We start from the raw sequence: 21,466 nt of genomic DNA on the forward strand, positions 1-21,466 counted from the left end.
GTGTGCATGGACAGTTTTAACACCGTTTCACCATGTTTCTGGAGGGGGGAAAAAAGAACGTTTGAAGAGGAGAGAAACAAGCCAAACAAGCACATCACCAGCGGAATGAATGTCCAATCTGACAGCAGCCACAGGACTGGTTTCACTTTTGCATCCCCTCTTTGGTTTATTTGCACATGATGCAAGAGGTCTGACTAGAATCCCCAAGTTCAGAGACAACAAAATCATGCTGTACATCTTATTACTCATGTGGATCTCCATAGCACATTTTAAACCACTGACTTCACAAGGTATAAATTAACCTTTATTTAAGTTTGTTTGAGCTTCATACTAAACAGGATTTGTAAAAATGTTGGGTGTGGTTTTAAAAGTAAAAGAAGCATTTTTTAAAATGTTGCCTTATCCCTATGTCCATGCACAGCTGATTCAGTGTACACAGTGAAGAGCATTATAACCTGGGCTAGTATGTGATTGTTCTGAGTGGTAACTGCTAACATTCTTCATAATTTAGATTTGTAAATTTACTTGTGTAGTGAGAAACACACTTCAACCTGAGTGCTTTATTTACTTAGTAAATCCATGTGTTTACATTTGTTACCAATATGTATCTCATCCACTAAAAGTTAACACACAGAAATGTTAAGATCCTTTATACTTAAATAAAAAGCTAACATCAGGCTGAGGAGTAACAGGACCTGTTGAAATGTTTGTATTCAATATATAAGGTGCACGTACTTTGCACTTAGAAAATGGTGTCAATCTGAACTTTGTCTTATAGCTCCTGAATTAATATAGAACCACTGGCTAAGGGAAGAAACAATTTTACTGTTATGCCTCTTCAGAATGCACAAGATCATTACAAAGGAACATTTCAACCATAGAGTTTATGATCAAGTTAGACATTACAGAAGCTATATGAGCATAGACTTCACTCCCCTTCCCCATGAAGAGCTTTGCTCTACTTTTTTGGTTCCTACAATTTTCTTGGACTTACATGCTGCAAAGTTTCCTTTCTTTTAAAAGTCAGAAAGCATTAAGTAGCCAAAGGAGTTTTCCCATACCCTGTTTTTCTCAGTTTGATACCGATCACAACCCCTTTCCCCCACATCCTTCCAGAGTTACAGCTTATTTAAAAATATGCAATTGAAATAGATGTATCTTAGTAATCAACACAAGTATGACTGATTCCCAAGGACTAGTTGTAGATGTCTAGTGCAAACAAAACCTAAAATCTTACCTACGTATTTTGTCAAAAATAGATGAGACAGGATGGCATGAGGTATATAATTCTAGAGTCTCAATTTGGAGAGCAAGGTGAGTCTATCATAAACATGGTAATGGTACGATCACAAACGCAGCAATTGTAGGGACTGATCCCGATGTGACAGCTGAGCCTTAACCCCAGAGGGACAGGCATGTGTGTGACATGTCTGATGCAACAGCCAGGGTCTAGTCTTGTGGCAAGAAGGACAGTGCTCTTTTTCTTAGCATGAGGGCTTGAAAAAGAGTGTGAAAAGTTCAAGACATGCCCCTAGTGAGTTAGAGTCAAACCCAGACAGCACATATAGGGAAGGGAAAAAGTTATTTGTAGTTAACGAAAAACAAAAACAAAAACAAAAAAAAACCCACACAGTGATTCTTTTTGTTCTCATATAATGAATAATATTTGGAGATAGAGTCTATTGTAAATATAAAAGAGTTCTTATAATTTTGAATTCTTCATTTTGATTGCATCTTTTATCTTTACAGATATATATTAATTATCTTGCTAAAAAACCAACTAATTTTCCAACATTACATTTGTAGGAAGCATACAAAAAATTATTGAGCAGATAATATTTTTCTTGCAAATATTAGTTACTTAGTTAAGAATTAAAAATGGCTATATTTTCTAGAGGGTAATAGATGATGATACATAGGACAATTTTCACTCCAAAACTTATAAATTGATAAATACACATTTTATTTTTTTCAAATATCATACCTTAAAAGTTATGATTATAACCCTTTGTTCTTACCCTAAAAAACACAGTCTTTGATTTTATATTCTCACAATCGGCACAGGAACTTTATTTTTCCTGTCAGCTTGGCTATAAAGAAAAGAAAGCATTTATGATTAGGCAAGCACACTTCAGGTCAGATCTACAAGTTAATGTAACTCCCAACAAGTGTTGGCTCAGAATAATTCCACGTCAAAAAGAAATTTGGTACTAGTTCTCTCCAACAGGAACTCTACTTTTAAAATTTGAGAGGTAGAAAAATTCTTTAGAAGGTATAGAGATCTAAGGTTAACCGAGATGGCTCTTTTCTCTGAAATTCCCTGAATTTTCCTGAGTTTGTTTCACAATCTTCTCTATATTCAAATCCCCACAAAGTTTCTAAGACTAGAGTGCAAATATCTGGTCTTCTCACTCTGGGAAGAATGATTACCTAGGATTGCTGAGGGGTATTTTAAATCAACTGGTTGTTTATAAATCAACTCCGATTTTTGCAACCGTCCAACAGCTGTTGGGCAAGTGCGGCTCTTTCAGGGAGCTTTGCTAGATTTGACAAGGGCAGTGGGAGAGTGAACCCTGGATTACTCACGCTGCTTCCCTGCTTCCCTGGCCGTATCTCCATGCACACAAAAAGAAATGGGGGTCAGGACAGGCACCCAGATACTTCTATTCAAAACCTCACTTTTGCCTCAATTATTTATCTCAAGTGAAAGTACCTTCATACAAAATTATCCTAATACACGTCAACTCTTTATTCCACTCTCAGTACAACTGTGTATGAGATTCTCTTGCATTTTCCTATTCTTTCCTAACCCAAACTGTAGCAGTAAAAATACAGTTGCTGGCTATAGCCCAGGCCAAAAGTCAGCATCAATAAACACATATTCAAAGCATTACCACTTAGAAAAAATATTTCGGTCTTTTATCCTTACTAAACTTTTCTCTTTCAAGTATTGATGGAAACATTATGTTTTCTGAGAAATTGATTCCAATCATTAGTAGTTTTATTTCTATAACATCCACCTAAGGTGTTGAATGCACAATCACAAAATACAATAATTGCATTATTTAATTAAAAACAGGATCAATCATACATTATCCCTTGTTGGCATACAACACAATTCAGTGCATTTTTAAAAATCTGTTCCAGAAATTTAATCTAATATGTTAGAGATTAACTGACATATGTCACCTTAAATAATTTTGGAGGTACATAGTCCTCCAATTATGTTAATTTATATATGATTGTCATATATGAAACAGATGCAGTTAAATTAATATTGAGAAATATGCTTAAAATGACTTTATTCACTAAAAATGTCCTGGGAATTTACTCCCCCAAATAATAATTCTTCAAAAAATAATTCCCATTCTGCATTTGTGAGTAGTGTTCAGTTTTTTAAAAAATATCCAAACAACTAGAATTCTCAGACTTCTTAAACTGGACAAAATAGCAATTCTGAAAGGCAAATCAAGGCAGAAAAAGAGAAAATAACAATCCACAACAACTACAAAAAACAACCACCAACCTCCACTTTGCCAAAATTAAAGAGTCAAGTCCTAAATTTTTGACAATTATATTTTTTGAATCCCCCAAATAATTTTTTGAAAGTTTAACATCACTGTAAGATTCATGGCCAGGCCTGCAGAAACCATCAGGCCTAAAGGCAGAGATCGTCTTCTGAATTTGCTAATAAGAAACAGATAACTCCTCTTAAGCAGATTAACTTAAAGTACATTTTCAAGGAAGTTAAAATCCCCTTCAATCAGGTTCTTAAGTTTAATTACAAAAGTCAAACAATTTATTAACTCTTACTGAAGTGCAACCACAAAATAGGCCCAGAACTCTCAGGGGCCAGCAGACAAGCCAAATTGATCTTTGCAACAGTAACCGAGAAAACATGTTTAGCCATAACTTGATAAAACATCTAACTGGTCCTCTTAACTAGGATTCTTCCTCTCTTCTTTGCTGCCCCCCATGTGGGAAACACAGTTAACATTTTGATCACTCACAATGAATACAATTCCAACATCTATTTTGCTACTTTTATACTAAGAAAAGAAGTACAAATTAGAAAACCTGGCCTTTGCAGGGTATTTTATATGTATTCCTTTTGCTTTATTAGCCCCATAATTATGCTACAAAAATACCTTTAAGTTGTATCTACTGCTATAAATTTAAAAAAATTATCTATTTAAAAATGCCAAAATAGCTTGCTTAAAGAGTTTCTTTTGCCTGATCTTTTCCTCTTCTCTTTACTGTCTGAACTCACTGGATAATTGCCCTACTTCCAGTTTCATTCTGCCCATATAGATATTGAATGTCTATTCCCGGAAAAATACCAATTAAACTGCCAGCAGTAGCATCTCCGACAGTATCTTTTGGTCTTCAGTGTCAAAGGCCTTTGAACAAATGACCGGAAGGCTGAATCTAAAACAGCCTTTGATAGGATGCCAGCTTTGAACATTCACATTATGCCTACGGCTCCAGCTTTCTGCTTTATTTGGAAAGCAAGAGAGAAATAACACATCAACTTTATAATTTGGCACAAATGCTAAAGGTTAAAATAAAAGTGATAGATTACCAGGGGGCTTAATCACCTCAAAAGGTCACTGATATTGTTTTTAAAAAAAGGGCTCCATTTTATTCAATTCAGTCTGGATTCCTGTACAAAGCTAAATAAAGGTTTTCAGACAAATACTGCAAAACTGCTAAAATGCTATATTTTCCTTTGTCTTCATTTCTTTGGTTACAACAACATCATTTACCATGTGTTACAGTAGAAAAAAAATTTACATGGATTTTTAAATTTAATCTCATAGTAATCCCGTGAAATTGGAAATATTAATCATTGAGGAAATAGGGTCAGAGAGGTTAAGTAATTTGTACAAGGTCACACAGCTGGGAACTAGAAGAATCAGGATTTGAACCCATGTACTCTGTCTGATTCCAAGACCCAACACTCCTAAGCCCTGGGTGAAGCCTTAGTCATTCTCTTTCTGACTTGATCCATGAGAAATCTTTTAAAGCAGTGATTCTCAACCTTGGCTGTACATTAATATCATGTACTTTAAAAATACCTATGTGTGGGCTCCACCCACTGGAGAATCCCATTTAATAGGTCTGGGGCAGGGCCCAAGCCTCAGTATTTTTCAATACTGTACCAATGAATAAAATAGACAATATGTCTTTTCATGGTACATAAATTCTAATAGTGCTTAGATTCTAGTAGAATCTGCAGGTGATTCAGATGTGCAGCTCAGACTGAGAACCAGTGATCAAGAGACTAACACCACTTACTCAGAGGCCTCTCTCCAAGACCTCAGTGTGAGCAACTCAACTGGCTCCTCCAGAAAGGGTTGACAAGAGTCTAGCAACAGCTGACATGAGAGAGCAGAATCTCAGAGAGTTCTAGCTTTGAGAGGCAGCAGTGCGCAAAGGGAAATGCATGGGCAGTGGAGTCAGTGACACCTGGGTTCGAATTCCATCTCTGCTATTTATCAACTGTGTGGTCTTGGGCCAATCACTTACCTTTTGTGGCTGTTTTGCAGATTCAATGGGATGATGTAAGTAAAGCTCCAGACATATAAAAGTGTTCAGTCAAAGGTGGCTGCTGCTGTGGTTTTGGTTGGTTTTGTTGTTGTTGTTATTACTACTAAAGTGGTAATGACTATTGCCGGGAGACATCAGTAAAGGAAAAAAAAAAAAAACCAAATATAAAAAACCCTCTTTATTAGACAAATTATTCCTACTTTTATTACTTAGCATTTAATTTACAGGTATTTATATTTGCAATTAACTTGGCAATCATATTTCTCATTCGTAACAATTGGGTGAGGATGGTTAACATTCTTATTCCCATTTTCTAGATGAGGAAAAGGCAACATTTTCCATCTAGCCTGTCTCCAGCTTATGATTAAAGGCACCTGCAACCATGCTCATTAGTTCCCTATGAAAAATGATATTCGACACAGGTGTCAAATGCAGGAAAGGAGAATTAACAAGCACTTGATAGCAACCCCAAAATAACATCTAAATAATCACTTCTGAACATCAAAGTCATGGCAAACAATTTCCAATTTAAATAAACGTGTTGGATAGGATTAAGGAAAAATGAACAAATACATTTTCTTCATCTGCATTCATTTAGGAAATGTCTGACATAGCTTAGAAATTCTTTTTGAAATGCAGAGACTGCAGAATGGTTAATTTCCTCTATGAAGAGCCTTCAATTAGCAGGATGGAATAGACTAATGTGTCCTGATATTTTATCTTGAATCAGAGCTACAAAGTAAGAGCGATTTAAACGGAAAGACCCGGTTCAGGGGCTCTCACCAAAGTTTCCCAGGAAGCCTGTGGACTCTGTGCAAGGGGCCCACCACTCCAAACACACACCCAGCACTGAGTAATGGCTTGCTCATAAATGTATTCCTTTTCATATGTACAGAGTTTCCACGAACAAAATATAAATGCCTTTAAAAGTACTACTGAATTTACAGTCATTATATATAATTACTATTACCTGGGGAGGGGGCCTCAACTGCTTTTGTTGTTAAAAGGAGTCTTCATACTCAAAAAGCTTAGGAAACACTGATCTAGTCCAAACCTCTCTTTTTACTGATGAGGTAAAGATCTTAGGGGAGATTCTAACCTAGGTTTTCCCATTCCCAGACAAATGGCCCTTGTCTCACATCATACACACCTTCCAGCACAGTCACAGATGGGTTCAGGGGGCATTAGCAGTCATCACTATATTCTCTCTCTAATATCATTTCCTCTTTCTAAAGGAGAGCAAAGTCCTCCCCTTTCTCTGTGGACATGTTCCTGGAACTTTCTACATCTCCTGAGGCTCTTCTGAGCCTCTCTTTTCCCCTTCCATCCCTCCCATCCTCAACCCCTGCAGTTTGGTACCTTTGGTTAGCAACACACTCAACCCCTCTCAAGTTCCGATGCTCTGGAAGTGCCCTTGGGCATTTAGTCTCAACATGAAGTGGAAATATAGTCACCAAGCAATGTGTAAAGTATGTGTAAAATCTGCATATATGTGAATGCATCTTACAGCTAAAACCCCAGTGTTCCTAATATCTATGGAATATAAGAAAGTGGAATATTCATGAATAATCATTTTATTTACTCTGGATCTGTCAACACCAATAGGCTAGTAAACCCCTAGCACGCTAACTTTTCAAAATGCTTTCACGTCTATGATTTCAGTTTATTTTCCTGATGACTCACTCAGATGTAAGTGCTACTGGAGTGCCATTGGAACTAAGTGCTATGAAGAGAAGGAATGTCATCTGTTATTCACTGCTCTTTCTCCAGTGCCTAGAACAGTGCCAGGCACATGGTGGGCAGTCAATGAATATCTGTTGATTGCATGTGTGACAGAAGTAGACTGGGATGGTAGTTTTATTTCTTGCCTTCACACGGTTTTGAGAAGATGAAACAAGTTCCTAATTAACTCTTCTCAGTATTCAACCCTCCTGTAACCTTTGACTTAACATCTTTCCCTCAAATATTTTTAATGTAATTTTTGAAAGTTATATAAGTAATACATTCATTTTAGGAAAATCAGATACTACCACTACATAAAAAGGAGAAAACAAATGCTCCCTACGACCCTATCACCCCAGGACAACACAACATGCTGATGTACATCTTTTCAGACTTTATTCTATACACACACACACACACACACACACACACCCCTGACACAGTCCCAAAAATCTCTGCCCTAGACTTTGTGATTTGGATTTTTTCCTTTTCATTTGTTTCTGCTGTAGCTCGTTGCCCTCCTCCTATGTCTGAAATATATTCCTTCCCCAATATTTAGGTCCTCACTTCAAGATTTTCCCCCTTTTCCCTTTAGAGAATTTGTCTATCTTACTTCAACTTTAAACTCTGTGTGGATGTCTTCTACCTGTATCTTCAGTCTTCCCTCTTCTCCAGTGCTCCTCGAGCTCCATGCGTCTAAAACCCAATGCCTCGTGTTCCCTCCACAACCAGCTGACTCACTGATCCCGTTTCTGTCAACGATAATAGGTTACCCTCAGAGGTCATCTTTGCTTCCCCAGCCCCATATCCAATCACTCAAAGCCTTCTCCATCATTCCTTCCTATCCTCTCTCCATCTCTTCTCATTGCTGCCATCAGTTTAGGACCTTACACGTACACTACTTTCATCTCTTCCATCGTGCCCTTCCTCTATTCAGAGATCTGCGGTTGCTTCCCTCTCTTTCAGAATGGGATTCCAGTCCCTTCTCAATTGCACCTCAGACTACTTTTCCATCCTTATTGCTCTTTATTCCTGAAAACAAACCCTTTGCTCCAGCCAGGCTGATGTATTCATTATTCACCCAACTCCAAAACATTTGATTTTAAGTATTTATGAACCATTTCTTATGTATAAAACCCATTCATTCATTCAACAAATATTTACTGAGCATCTATTCTGTCAAGTAACGTACTGATGCTGCAGGTACCTTGGTCAACATGCCGGATCAAGTCCCTGTTCTCATGAAACTTAGAGGACAATGGGTTACACAGGAGACTCTGAGAAATTGTGATCCCAGCCCAGGATAATTTCAACCTTCCATTAAAACGTCAAATGAATCAAGACATTCCTGAGGGCTGATGCAACCCAGGCCGCAAGTGGGGAAGACCTTCAGAAGAAAGGAAGGGCTGGCCAGAGAGAGCTGGACTGTGGAGCACGGCTTCTCTGAAGGTGTGGGACTCAACCCAGGCATGCAAGGATATGCGTTCAAAAAGTGAATGCCTTCCCTCCAGGGGGATATGAGGAAAGGCACAAGGGTGGGATGGAAACAACAGCAATAGTATCAGCTTATTTTGCATTAATATAAAGGTTCACTTAACACCTATTCAGCAAAGCACATACTCTGCCCCTACATGGCTCTCGGGTCTGCAGTGGATGTGGGGATGACTCTGACTCAGCTCCTTCTGTCAAAAGATTTCCATTTAGCAAGGCGGGTAAGGCAGTCCCGTTATGATCTATCACACACCAACTGAGAGACATTCCAGAGATCCAGAAAAAACAGAGGAAAATTCAGAGGGAGGTGCATGTCTGGGTTTGTATGATCGTACTTCTATAGGTTGTTTTTTGTTTTGTTTGTTTTTTTAGACAGGATCTCACTCTATCACCCAGGCTGGAGTGCAGTGGCACAATTATAGCTCACTGCAACCTCAAGTTCCTGGGCTCAAGGGATCCTCCTGCCTCAGCTCCCCGAGTAGCTAGGACAACAGATGCATGCCACCACACCCGGCTAATGTTTTTTTATTTTTTGTAAAGATGGAGATCTCTATAAGTGTTTTCATACTTCTTTATACGTTAGCGTGTGTATAATAGTACTTCACACATTTTTATATACCTACATCCATACGTGCATCTATTGAAAATAACTATCTTGTTTCAAAGTGCTTTCTCACATTCTCATTTTATCCTAAGTGACTTGTGAAGCAGGCAGAGTAGGTAAGGTTATATTTTCCAGAGGAGCAAAGCGCAGCACAGATCTTCAAGTGATCTGCTTAGGTCAGGAACATAAACAGGCAAGAGCAGAACACCCCGTCCATCTCGGCCCATTCCTGCAGCAGTACAAGTATCTAGAGTAGAGGGTGCACATTAAGAAATTCTAAAATTGCATACGACACCTGGCAGGTGTAAGGAAGCCAGGCAAGCACTTTGGATTTATATAAGGGCAGGACGTAGGCAGCATCCCGGAACAGGGAAAGTGAGCCAAGGACATAGTCCTGTCTGCATCATCCCCCACACTTAGGCCTATCCAAACCATAACCATCCCTTGAGGTTCACCCCAAATTTTTTCGGCCCACGTTGGTTTTTTCCTTTCGTTGATTTCACCCCCACTAACATCCCAGGCGAGGGCGCGCAGCCATTTCTCTCCTGGACATCACAGTATACTTACTCTGCTCGGCTCAGAGCAGGTAGTTAACAAACATAGGCTGAAGGAATTCCTGGTACCTCCACAGCCCATCAAGGATACCCTGAGTTCTTACATTCCTCCCCCCATCAAAATGGGCCTGCCTGGCACAAGCCGCCCTCACACCCGGAGGAGCTCACTAATCGCGAAGGAGGGGATGGGTGTGGATGGCCAGACGGCCCGAGTCCTGGGGTCAAGGGGAACGCGGAGCGCGCGTCCCCAGTTGGAAGTCAGAGCTAAAGCTTCCACGCACTTCAGGAGATCGTTAGCTATTTCCCCATCTGGAGAACCATCGCGGGAAAGTGATGAAAAACTAACCCGGGAGAGCTCAAGTCTCGGGACCTTAGGAGCCCAACGCCTGCGCCCAATGCCTCGGGGAGAGGAGAGAGGGAGGGGGGCTCAAGTGCCATTCGCAGCTCCGGGAACAGGGGGCTGCTCCTGTAGCGGAAAGAACCTAGGGCTGGAAACTCGCGAGATCTAGGGTCGGGATCTCGTTGCGTTGCCTAGTGACAGGGAGGACGCTCGTGGGCCCCCCGGCTAAACCCCGCTGTAGCCTTAATCTCCTACCATGGGGGAAGAAGGCGGCGGCCGCAGCTGCGGGACCACTAAGGAGCTGCAGAAGCTGAAGCAGCAGGCGATGGAGTACTACCGGGAGAACGACGTTCCGCGCAGGCTGGAAGAGCTGCTCAACTCCACCTTCTACCTCCAGCCTGCCGACGTCTACGGGCACCTGGTAGGGACCTGGGACCAGCACCCTCCTCCCTCCAGCCCCTCTGCCCCCGCCCTGCGCTGCGGCAACGCGGTGCGCCTGCGCCGCAGAGCCGCGCCTGCGCACCACGGGCCCGGGACTGGGCCCAGGTTGTGAGGAGGGGCGACTCCTGAAGGGAAGAAGCAGAGAGCGCACCTGGGGGCGAAGGAATTTCGAGGAAGGAAGCGGCAGAAGGGAAGCAGCTAGAGGAAAGAGGCCTCAGGGCGGATTTGGAGCTGTGGCGACAGCTCAGGGCCTGCGGGCTTCCTCGCTATTGGCCTCGCTGCCCGTGGGCCTGCCTATGGCTGCCAGCTGTCCTTTAAACACAGACCTTAACACCCCTAGCTCGGCTTTCCAACCTTCAGCAGGCCCCTTTTGACCACGGGATGAACGCCTTGGCATTTGCTACAACTTGGACTCAGCCTGCCCTGGGGCCTCGTGCGACTGCGTCCCCCTGCATCCATGTTTCACTCTGGTTTCATGCCTTGGGCGCCCTCCTCTGCCTGGATGCCTGTCCCCACCTTATCAGCCCCTCCCTAAACTTCAAAATTCTGATCAAAGCCTTGCCCACTTCACCCTGGACTAATCGTCCTATGTTCCTATGGCTCTTCCTACGTGCACTGTGATCCTCTGAGACAGCCTCCCGAGGCAGCTTGTGAGCTTCTGTTGAGGGCAAGGGCCTTTTCTTACCACCTGGGCCCCTGGGCCCAGTTCTGAGAGCTGGCATATACCTTAGCCTTAAGCAATGAGCAGTTGAAACAAAGGCGAGAGTTTTCCCACTTCCAGATCCTTAAGTAACTAACCTACAATGACCGTCTGGAAGGCAGCGGGATCAGGGCTGGTAGGGGTTTGCGCTGTGCGCAGGGAAAGCATGCGGGCATGACCGCATCAAGCAGAATGGTAAGTGCTGTGAAGAAGCACAATGTGCTGTAAGAATTCAAAACCAAATCTTGTTGCCACAGTTGATATAGAGGATGCTGCAGGAATGTTTTTTCCCCTCAGTCAGGGCCCATCAAAGGTTGAGGGCGCGGTGTTTACTGAGCCCCTTGTACTGTGTTTTATCTCGCTTCCTTAGAAACACTGCAAGGTAAAAATTATGACTTTCATTTTACAAATAACCTGTGGCCCCGTGAAAATTAAATGATTTTCCCAAGGCACACAGTCAGTAACAGAAGAAAACAAATGAAACCATGTCCGTGTCCCTGCAGAGTGTATGGAACACAGTGGACACTCAAGAACTATTTGTGGGATGAATGAGTGAATATTTGACTCTGATTTCATTCTCTTTCTATTATCTCTTGCTAGAGGAATTCTTGGATGCTACCTAGTCTAACTTCCTCATTTTACAAAGACACTAAACGATTGTCTCACAGCTACTTAGTGCACAAGACTAAAAACTTGGACTTTTGTTCCCCAGGGTAATGTTCTTCCCAGTCTGTTAGGCAGCCAGGACATTGATTTGCACAGCTCTCTGGGAGCTTATGGTTTACTTAGGGACAAAAGCCACTGATACGTAAAATAATTGGAACAAAAGATAAGGTGGTATGTGACTGTGTGCTAGACTGAGGGGCAGATCACTATATGCCGATTAAAGGAATTCAGGGATGGAGGAGATCCCTGTAGGTTGTAGTATCCAGGAAAGCTTTGGCTTGGAGTTTGAAAGATGTTCAGGAATTGCATTAGCAAAAAGGCAACCTCTTTTTCATTTTCTGTGTCACTGCCCTAGTTTTGGCCATCCTGTTCTTACCTGGTCTCACCTTCTATTGAGTCCATCTTGCAGAGTGCTGCCAGAGCAATGTCCTAATACTCAAGTCTGACCATGATTCTCTTCCTCAGAAACCACCAGTAGCTGACCCTTGCTTGCTGGGCTTCATGTGCATGGTTCGTAGTGCTCACTGCCCTACCTCTGGTGACAGCCTCATCTCCCACTCCCCACTGCATCTCCCACTCCTCCACACTGGATCACTGACTACCCCCTAAGGCCAGAAGTTTCCCGCTTCTCTCCCTTTGCTTATCCTATTCCCTCTACCTGAGGTATCTGCCCTCTACTGCCCTATCCTTATCTGCCTGTTGAAATTACACCTCCTCCAGTGTTCAGCTCAAATGCCGTTTCTTCTATACTTTTGTTACATAATAGAGGAATTCAGGCAAGGGAAAGAAAGATCCTTGTAGGCAGTAACAGTACTATTTATTCCTTCCTCATAAAACTTACTATTGAAAGAGTTTTGGATTGGGAATCGAGAAGATTCTCTGCCACTTAACTAGCTGTCCCCCAAAGAACCACACCTCCAGAGTGAACGCTCTTATGTAAGTCCCTCCCACATTGACTCTGGACTTGGCCAGTGCAACTTCCTTTGATCAATGGGACCTTGGCAAGCATGATACAAACAGAGGCGTGATGAGTGCTGGCATACTGAGGCTTGTCCTCTTGGAAGCTAGTCATCATGCTGTGAGGATGTCTCAATTACCCTGCTGGAGAGAGAGAGATCATGTAGAGAGAGGTTCCGGCAGATGCAAGGCCCCAGGATATCCTGTGAGAAAGACAGATGCCCAGTCAGCCCCGCTGAGGCACTGGACTTGTGGGTGAAAACACCGTGGATATTCTGGCCCTAGTCAAGCCTCCAGATGCCTACATCTACATAAGAGACCCCAGGCAAAACCAGCAAAAGAATTTCCCAGTTGAGCCCAGCCCATACTGTGGAATCATCAGCAAATTAATGGTTTAAGCCATTGTGTTTTGGGGTGGTCTGTTCCAAAGCAGTAGACCATTTAAAAATTGGCTCTGTGATCTCAGACAGTTAATTTCTCTGGAATTCAGTTTGTTCATCTGTGGAATAGAGATGGTATTACCTACTTCGGAGGGTTGTGTTGAGAATTTAATGGCATAACGTATACAAAGTTCCCAGGGATGGGTGTGACATTCATTTATACAAGATTTACTTTATGGAATCCTATATATGCCAGGCACTGTGGTACATGATATAGTGATAAGACACAGTCACTCCTTCAAAAGTGTTCATATTAAACACTTTAAAAATGTTAGTTTCCTTCCCCTCCTAACACAGTATGTTGCACATTGTAGGTGTTCAATGCTTGTTAAATTGAACCCTCTATAACACACAGAGTAAAAGCTAAATAACATTTTTCCTTCCCTGATTCTATCGAAATTCATTTAGGCACTTACCCTATAATGTACAAACCATCGTTCTTAAAATGCACAGATGGCTTGAAAATTGGCTTTGCTTTCATTCTGCTGGAGCCTCACCTCTGAGGTGGCACATTGTGCGTGTTAGATGATCTGTTGTCTAAGTTGAAGTCACTACATTTTGAACTGAAAGATCAGAGACCTGGTCTGCTAAATGAAAACAAGGAACCCAATACTATCTGGTAATAAGGAGAGCAAGGAGGGTGTGCCTTCACTTTCTCTTCTTGGAGATCCTCCTAGTTCCTGATCCTCTATATAGAAACACCAGGCTCCTTGGTGGACTTTCTACCTCAGTTTCATTCTCTTTCTTCAGCCTCTTTATCGGATCACTTCCAAATGGCTTGTGCTTTTCCATGTCAATGAAACTGCTATTAGTGAGGTTTCCAAAAAGCTTCTTTGAACAGACAGGACTGTTGAGCCTAAGAAATATTGATTTATAGAAATGCCCCCTATATTTTTAGAGACAGAAATGATTTCAGGAGTATTGCAAGGCTTTGCCCTGAAGGAAAATGTGAACATGTTAGTTCGCATATCAAAAGCTGCCTGGCCTCAGGAGGGCGTCTCAATGGTCAGTAGCAGCTGCATTCCAAGGTGACACTGCAGTCTCAGGCCTGTGGTTCTCACCTGCTTTGAGCGACAAAGCAGGTTTTGCATGGAGCCAGGGGATGGGAGCTGATCGATAAAGACATGCTGCCCGACATGGGCCCCAGACGGACCCATGTGGTTAAAGTAATTAGCATAAGGGACAGCTCTTGCTTGACTTCTGAAAATTCTGTCCTAGTACACAATAACCAGAGCCACGATGTCTCTGTTTTTCCTAAAGTGATAGCTTTATCTTAAAACTTAGAAGTTTGTCCTAGAAAGATTTTGTAACCATTTGTTCACATAGATAGAGTTAATTAAGGGATCTGTAGAAACCTTTTGGAAGACTTTGAACCTAAACCGAACTACCTGTTATTATGTAAATCTGTTACCCCTGGTAACCGATCACTGTACCTATAAATGCTGATGTAAAACTTCAGTCTGGGCTGCACAATTGACGGGAAAATCATGTAGACATCTGAGCACTCTCCTTTACCTATTTTCATAAATCTATTCTTTATAAACTATATTTTTGCCTCTGTGTATTGTTTTATTTCTATTTCCTATTATTTTTCCATCCTTTGTGACGACCCCTGCCTGAGGGACCCTATTTTTTGCTGGGAGTGTAGCTAACTCCCCGCACAGAACTATGCATGAGCTGATGGTGAGTGAGATACAGCCACTGCATAAGTCTTTACCATTAGAATATCAGATGCCTTGCTGGCAGGAATAAAAATTGGCCCACTTCAGGTTTCTTAAATTTGAATGCATCACAGCATTCTAGAGAACAATTGACTTCTGCATCCTGGAAAGAGGGATAGTTTAGGGAATTGAGTTGACTATAAGGCCTCTGAAACAGTTACACAGGGCCTTTAAATTAAGAAATGTATGCAAGTTTTTGCTGAGAGTTCAAGAGACCACAAATTGCCCCATGTAGCAGAGACTCAGCATCAGGCTGAATTCAAATTTCAGTACATGAGGGCAGGGCAGTTCCACAGAGCTGCTAGTCTAATCCCGGCATCAGGAAGGATACTCATGGAGAAGTTTAGTAGAAACTAGGATAACTGTGAATAGCCTTTTGAAGATAAATCAGATGTGGTTTTTGATTTTTGCTTTTTTTGTGTGTGTTGAAGGCAAACTACTTTTCTAAACTTGCAAAGCCTCCTACCATATACAAAATAGTGGGGAAAAACGTATTGGATGGACTGGGGCTTCCAACTCTGCAAGTGGAAACATTCTGCACCATTCAAAACTTTCCCAAGGTATGAGGCAGTTTAAATGTGTTCTTTAGTATGTCCTTGCCCCACTGCACTTGTTAGCAATTATTGTCTAAACTGCAGAAAATTAATGTTTTGCAATTCAGTGTTTGTGAAATGTATACATATATATACACACATTATTCATAGGTAGTCATGTAAGCATGAATCATATAATCAACCATGATGGCTTATGTTTAAGTGTAATTTGGTTACAGATATGACATACTAACCTGAAGATGATCCAACAGTGAGAAAGAAAATGAAGCCAAAATAGTTTTAAAACTCTGACATTACAAATGTGATGAGTTCTATAAGTCTCTGTAGAGGTTTATAGGTTCATATATTTATATGTGGATTTGTAATATGTAGACTGATCCAAATAAAGAAAGTAATTCATTTTAATAGTTCTAACAATTCATTTTAATTTACTTTAATTGCTACATATTCATTAGAAATAATTTTGCTACAGTCTCTGGAAAGAGAATTATTATTGAATCTGTATTCTTGCAGTTATTTATTAGAGAGGTAATGATAAAAAATGAAGTTCAATATAGGGTTTTTATAAGGATATTTTAAGTAATAATTTTAAATGTTCCATGAAGTTGGGTTCCACAGTGTTTCAACAGCTATAAAAATATCTCAAAGAAAATTATATATTCTCATTTTCCCTTTGAAATTGGTGAGAAAATATCATACACATTAAAAGCTGGATTAATTCAATTTCTTATTTTCTGTGAGAGGTAGAGAAAATGTAGAACATATTTATATAATTTTCAGAACATATGTTCTGTGGTGATCTCGACTCACTTTGGAGTCCACGAGAGCGCTGTGCCTGAGCTGGCTGAAGCGGAGGAGGCAGAGAGGGCCAGTGCGGTCAGCACAGCTGTGCACTGGGTCAACGGCCCCATCACCCAGGAGCTTCAGGGCCTTGCACCCACCGACCAGGTGGCGGTGGATCACCTGCTCAGGTACAGCTGCCACTGTGAAATATGAACATCAGGTATAAATATGCGTCTGTTGTCTTTCCATTCACCCGCCAATAAAACATGTCTGTCGACTCAATAGAGTTGGGAAGTCAGTTTAAGAAGCATATGTGAAATCAGCAACATTTAGCATAAAATAGTTTTTCTCCTGAAAATCCTGTTATTAAGATCTTACTATGTAAGGCTACATAGGGCCTTTTGTTCCCTTTCCTTGCATAGAGCTCTCCTAAGATTCAGTAAAAAGTTTCTCAGAAAAAGAGTCGAGTTACGAATCCAGAGGATGTCCTTTCCCTCCCGCCTTGCCCTCATTTGCCACCTGTGAGCTTCTCATGTCCTGTAATGTAGTCACAATGGCTGACGCTTACATTGTGTCTTTCAGCCACAACCAAGTCTTGCATGCTTTGCCCATAGGTTGACTCTAACATTTGAAAATCAGGGAAGTGTTTACTAGGGCTATGTAAGTATTGTTCAATGCCTGACCAAGTAATGGGTTAGAAATCCCTTTTCCTTTGCATAGGTCCAATGCCACGACCCCCTTGGCCAAACGAAGGTCAACTGGATTCTCTTCCCTTAAGCTTTATCACTTGCTTAACTGTGTATAATACCATGTTTTAGTTTGCTTCAGAGTTGGATGGTGACCTTTGTTAAAAAAAGAAAACTTTTTTGAATAGTTTTTCAGTTTTCTTGGAGTTTCTCAATGCTATTTCTCTCTCTCTCTCTCTCTCTCTATATATATATATTTTGTCTTATCTGTTAATTATCATCTACTTAGTTTTTTTCTCAGCATCTCTGTTATACCTTCTATTATTATTACATTCCTTTTTTCCTGGAGTTTTCCCTCCCCAAAACTCCCATCAGTAGACCTACTACAGAGATGCCATAAAGACTTCATTGTTCTCCTGTTTCTGGATCTCATATTCTCCTCTTTCTTGATTTGCTGGGTTATATTCTTTAAAAACAAGGATGAAAAAGAGTACGTAGGATGTAAAGTTTTTGAGTTCTTACTTGTGTGGGAATGTCTGTACTTTGCCCTTGTTTTTGATAATTTAGCTGAGTATAGAATTCTCTGTTGAAATCAACTTCCCTCATACTTTAAAAGCACTGCCCCACTGCCATTTGGATAATTACTAAATATAATACAGATCTGATTCCCAAGTCTTTGTTTTTTTGTCTACTCATTTTTTTGTCTATGAAGTTTTTAGCCTCTTCTTTTATCTTAGGGGGCTGACATTTTATGTAAATGTACCTAAGTGGGCTTTCCCAAAGGTTTTTAAAAAGTATTTATTTTAAGCACCACCCCCCCAAAAAAAAGAAAAAAGAAAGGAAGTCCTCCACATAATGCTGTATTTCACTGTTTATTCTTGATGCATTTGTTTTCTGATGGTCATTTATACAAAAAGAAAATCCAGTAGCCCTTAAATTATGTCTTCAAATTTTACTTTAAAAATGCAAACAAGGCTTCAATGATTTTAAACATTAGCACCTGAATTCTTTAAACATTTATCTACAGGGCAAAATAAATTTCAGTTCTTGAACACAGTTTTATAACAGCATCATTATTTTCTGGCCTTGGAAATTGAATCTGATTTGTTCTTAAGTAGCTAAAAAGCAGAGTTATTTATTGAACTATATTGGGGTCAGCTCTAAAACATGACCAGAATTACAGAGTGCTATTCTTCAATATCCCATTGTAAAGCCGTATGTTTTTGCCATTAAGGATATTCTTTGCAAATAAAGTACAAGAAGATAAGGAGAGAAAAGAATTGGAAAAGAGCCTGGAAGACTCAACAGTGCCTACGCCTCTACCTCTCATACCACCATCCCCTCCTCCACCTCCTACAAAAAAAAAAGGACAAAAGCAAGGTGAGTGGCTTAGTATCTTGCAGCACCCTTAGTAACAAATATGTGAGGAAGAAAAGCTGAAGCTGGACTGCCTTTCTGGGTCTCTTTGCTGCAGAGCCATGTTGGGCACCCAGCTGAGAGCTGTCCATCCTCCATGCTACTTCCTCACTGAAAGCTGCTGTGTGGGTGGGCAGGGTTGCACCCCACCCCACCCTCCATTTTTATTTATAAGATAAAACGATTTCTCATCCAGAGACGAGCACTTATTAAATAAAGTGCATTGAGCAGTGGCAATACAGGGGGTAGGGTGGGGGTGAGATGGCATGGGGGACCTTTCACTTCCCTTGAATTTCCATTAACTAATCAAAAAGCCACTCCATACTTTAAAGAGTTTTGATAACCTTTGATATGGACAACTAACATTTCCTCAGTCCTATGTAACATAAATAAACATTTTCTTTAGAAAACTTTATTTTAAAGCAAGTAATCGAAGTTATCACTTAACTTTGCCAATTGCTCCATGCCTTCCAACAGATTGCTAACCTCATCCCCTACAGTATGCTAATTCTGGAGTCACGTCTAGTATTGTAACAGTGTTTTGTATGTCTACTGAACTAGAGCATGCTCCTTGAGGGCATGAATCATGCGTCATTCAATTTGCCATTGCCCATGCTGAGCATGATGCCAGGCACAAACCAAACACCCAATAAATGTGAGTTCCATTGAGTAAGAAAGCACCGGAAACAGGAAGAGACAAGAGAGTCCATGGAGAAAAGGACCCTTATTTTCATAGATTCGGATCCTGAGGTCCATGTTAGGTGTGCATAGGAGAGCAGAAGAGAGGAGAAGAGAATTGCCCAAGGCAAAAGAATTATATTTGACCAATCTTCCCTTGGGAAGGAGGGATGACCACTACTGAGTAATAGGTAGACACCAGCAATGGATGTTCATTTGGTGGTTGCTTTGAATGATACAACCCGGAACTTAAGGAGTTCACGTTGACACGGCTGCAGGTGCTGCCCAGCCAAGGAGTGACAGGAAACCAGGTTTTCCTGGTTAATTAACAATCTAACTTTACACCTCAAGGAACTAGAAAAATAAGAACAAATCAAACCCAAAGTTAGCAGAAGAAATAACAAAGATCAGAACAGAACTAAAAGAAATAGAAACCAAAAAAGCAATATAAAGGATCAACAAAACTAAAAGTTGGTTCTTCAAAAAGATAAGCAAAATATGATAAACCACTAGCTAGACTAACCAAGCAGAGAGAAGATCCAAATAAATAAAATAAGAAATGAAAAAGGAGACAGTACAACTGATACCACAGAAATACGAAAGATCATTAGAGAATATTATGAACAACAGTACACTAACAAACTAGAAAACCTAGCGGAAATGGATAAATTTCTGGAAACATACAACCTCCTGAGATTGAACCCTGAAGAAACAGAACTCCTAAACAGACCAATAATGAGTAGCAAGATTGAATCAGTAATTAAAAATCTCCCAACCAAAAAAAGCCTGGGACCAGATGGATTCACAGCCAAATTCTACCAGACCTACAAAGAAGAGCTAATACCAATTGTAATGAAACTGTTTTAAAACAATTGAGGAGGGAATTTTCCCTCATTCTACGAGGCCAGTATCACCCAGACAAGGACACAACAACAGCAAAATACAGACCAGTATCCCTGCTGAACACAGATGTAAAAATCCTCAATGAAATACTTGCAAGTTGAATCCAACAGCACATCAAAAGAATAATACACCATGATTAAATGGGTTTTATAACAAGGATGCAAGGACAGTTCAACATACACAAATCAATAAATGTGATACATCACATCAACAGAATTAAGGACAAAAACCGTATGATCATCTCAACAGGTGCAGAAAAAACACCTGATAAAATTTAGGATCCATTCATGACAAAAACTCTCAACAAACTAGGCATAGATGGAACATCAATATAATAAAGGTCATATATCACAGCCCCACAGCCAACATCATACTTAATGGGGAGAAGTTGAAGGCATTTCTTCTAAGAACTGGAATAAGACAAGATGCCCACTGTTACCACTCTTACTCAACATAGTACTGGAAGTGCTCACCAGAGCAATCAGGGAAGAGAAAAAAGTAACAGGCATCCAAATTAGAAAAGAAGAAGTCAAATTATCCCTGTTTGGTGATGATACGATCTTATATCTAGAAAACCCTAAAGACTCCAACAAAAAACTCTCAGATTTGATAAATGAATTCAGCAACATTTCAGGTTACAAAATCAATGTACAGAAATCAGTAGCATTTCTATACACCAATAACAATCTAGCTGGGAACAAAATCAAGAAGGCAGTCCCATTTATAATAGCCACAAAATAAAATACCAAGGAATATATTTAACCAAGTAGGTGAAAGATCTCTACAAGGAAAACTACAAAACACTGATGAAATTATAGATGACAAACAATGTAAGAACATACCATGCTCGTCGATCAGAAGAATTAGTATCATTAAAATTACCATACTGCCCAAAGCAATCTATAGGTTCAATGCAATTCCTATCAAAACACCAATATCATTTTCTTTTTTTTTTTTTTTTTGCAGAATTAGAAAAAACCAATTCTAAAGTTCACATAGTACCAAAAAAGAGCTCAAATAGTCAAAGGAATTTTGAGGGGGAGGGGTGAGGGTGGGGGAGGAGGGTGGGTGCTGGGAGGTTGCTGGGTGGGTACAATGTGTGTTGCTACAGTGATGGATGCACTAAAGGCTATGACTTCACTACAATGCAGTGTATCATTATAGCAAATTTGCAATTGTTCCCCATGAATGTATACAAATAAATTTTTTTTTAAAAAACCCTGGAACTTAAGGAAAGAAGTAGGAGAGGATAGGTATTTG

The 21,466-nt window shown here is 40.5% G+C and overlaps 1 protein-coding gene across 1 annotated transcript in view; it reads left to right on the forward strand.

The window, feature by feature from the left end:
* Positions 1 to 10,450: 10,450 nt before the first annotated feature.
* The window catches only part of ENO4 (enolase 4), a 30,624-nt gene continuing 19,608 nt past the window's right edge, over positions 10,451 to 21,466 (forward strand). The window contains exons 1-4 of the mRNA XM_069460077.1: positions 10,451 to 10,682; positions 15,618 to 15,746; positions 16,521 to 16,711; positions 18,444 to 18,589. Coding sequence (XP_069316178.1) covers positions 10,518 to 10,682; positions 15,618 to 15,746; positions 16,521 to 16,711; positions 18,444 to 18,589 — 631 coding nt within the window. The 5' untranslated portion in view covers positions 10,451 to 10,517. The remainder of the gene's footprint in view (positions 10,683 to 15,617; positions 15,747 to 16,520; positions 16,712 to 18,443; positions 18,590 to 21,466) is intronic.

The sequence above is a fragment of the Eulemur rufifrons genome, chromosome 28, assembly GCF_041146395.1.
Source record: "Eulemur rufifrons isolate Redbay chromosome 28, OSU_ERuf_1, whole genome shotgun sequence".
NCBI classification, from domain to species: domain Eukaryota; kingdom Metazoa; phylum Chordata; class Mammalia; order Primates; family Lemuridae; genus Eulemur; species Eulemur rufifrons.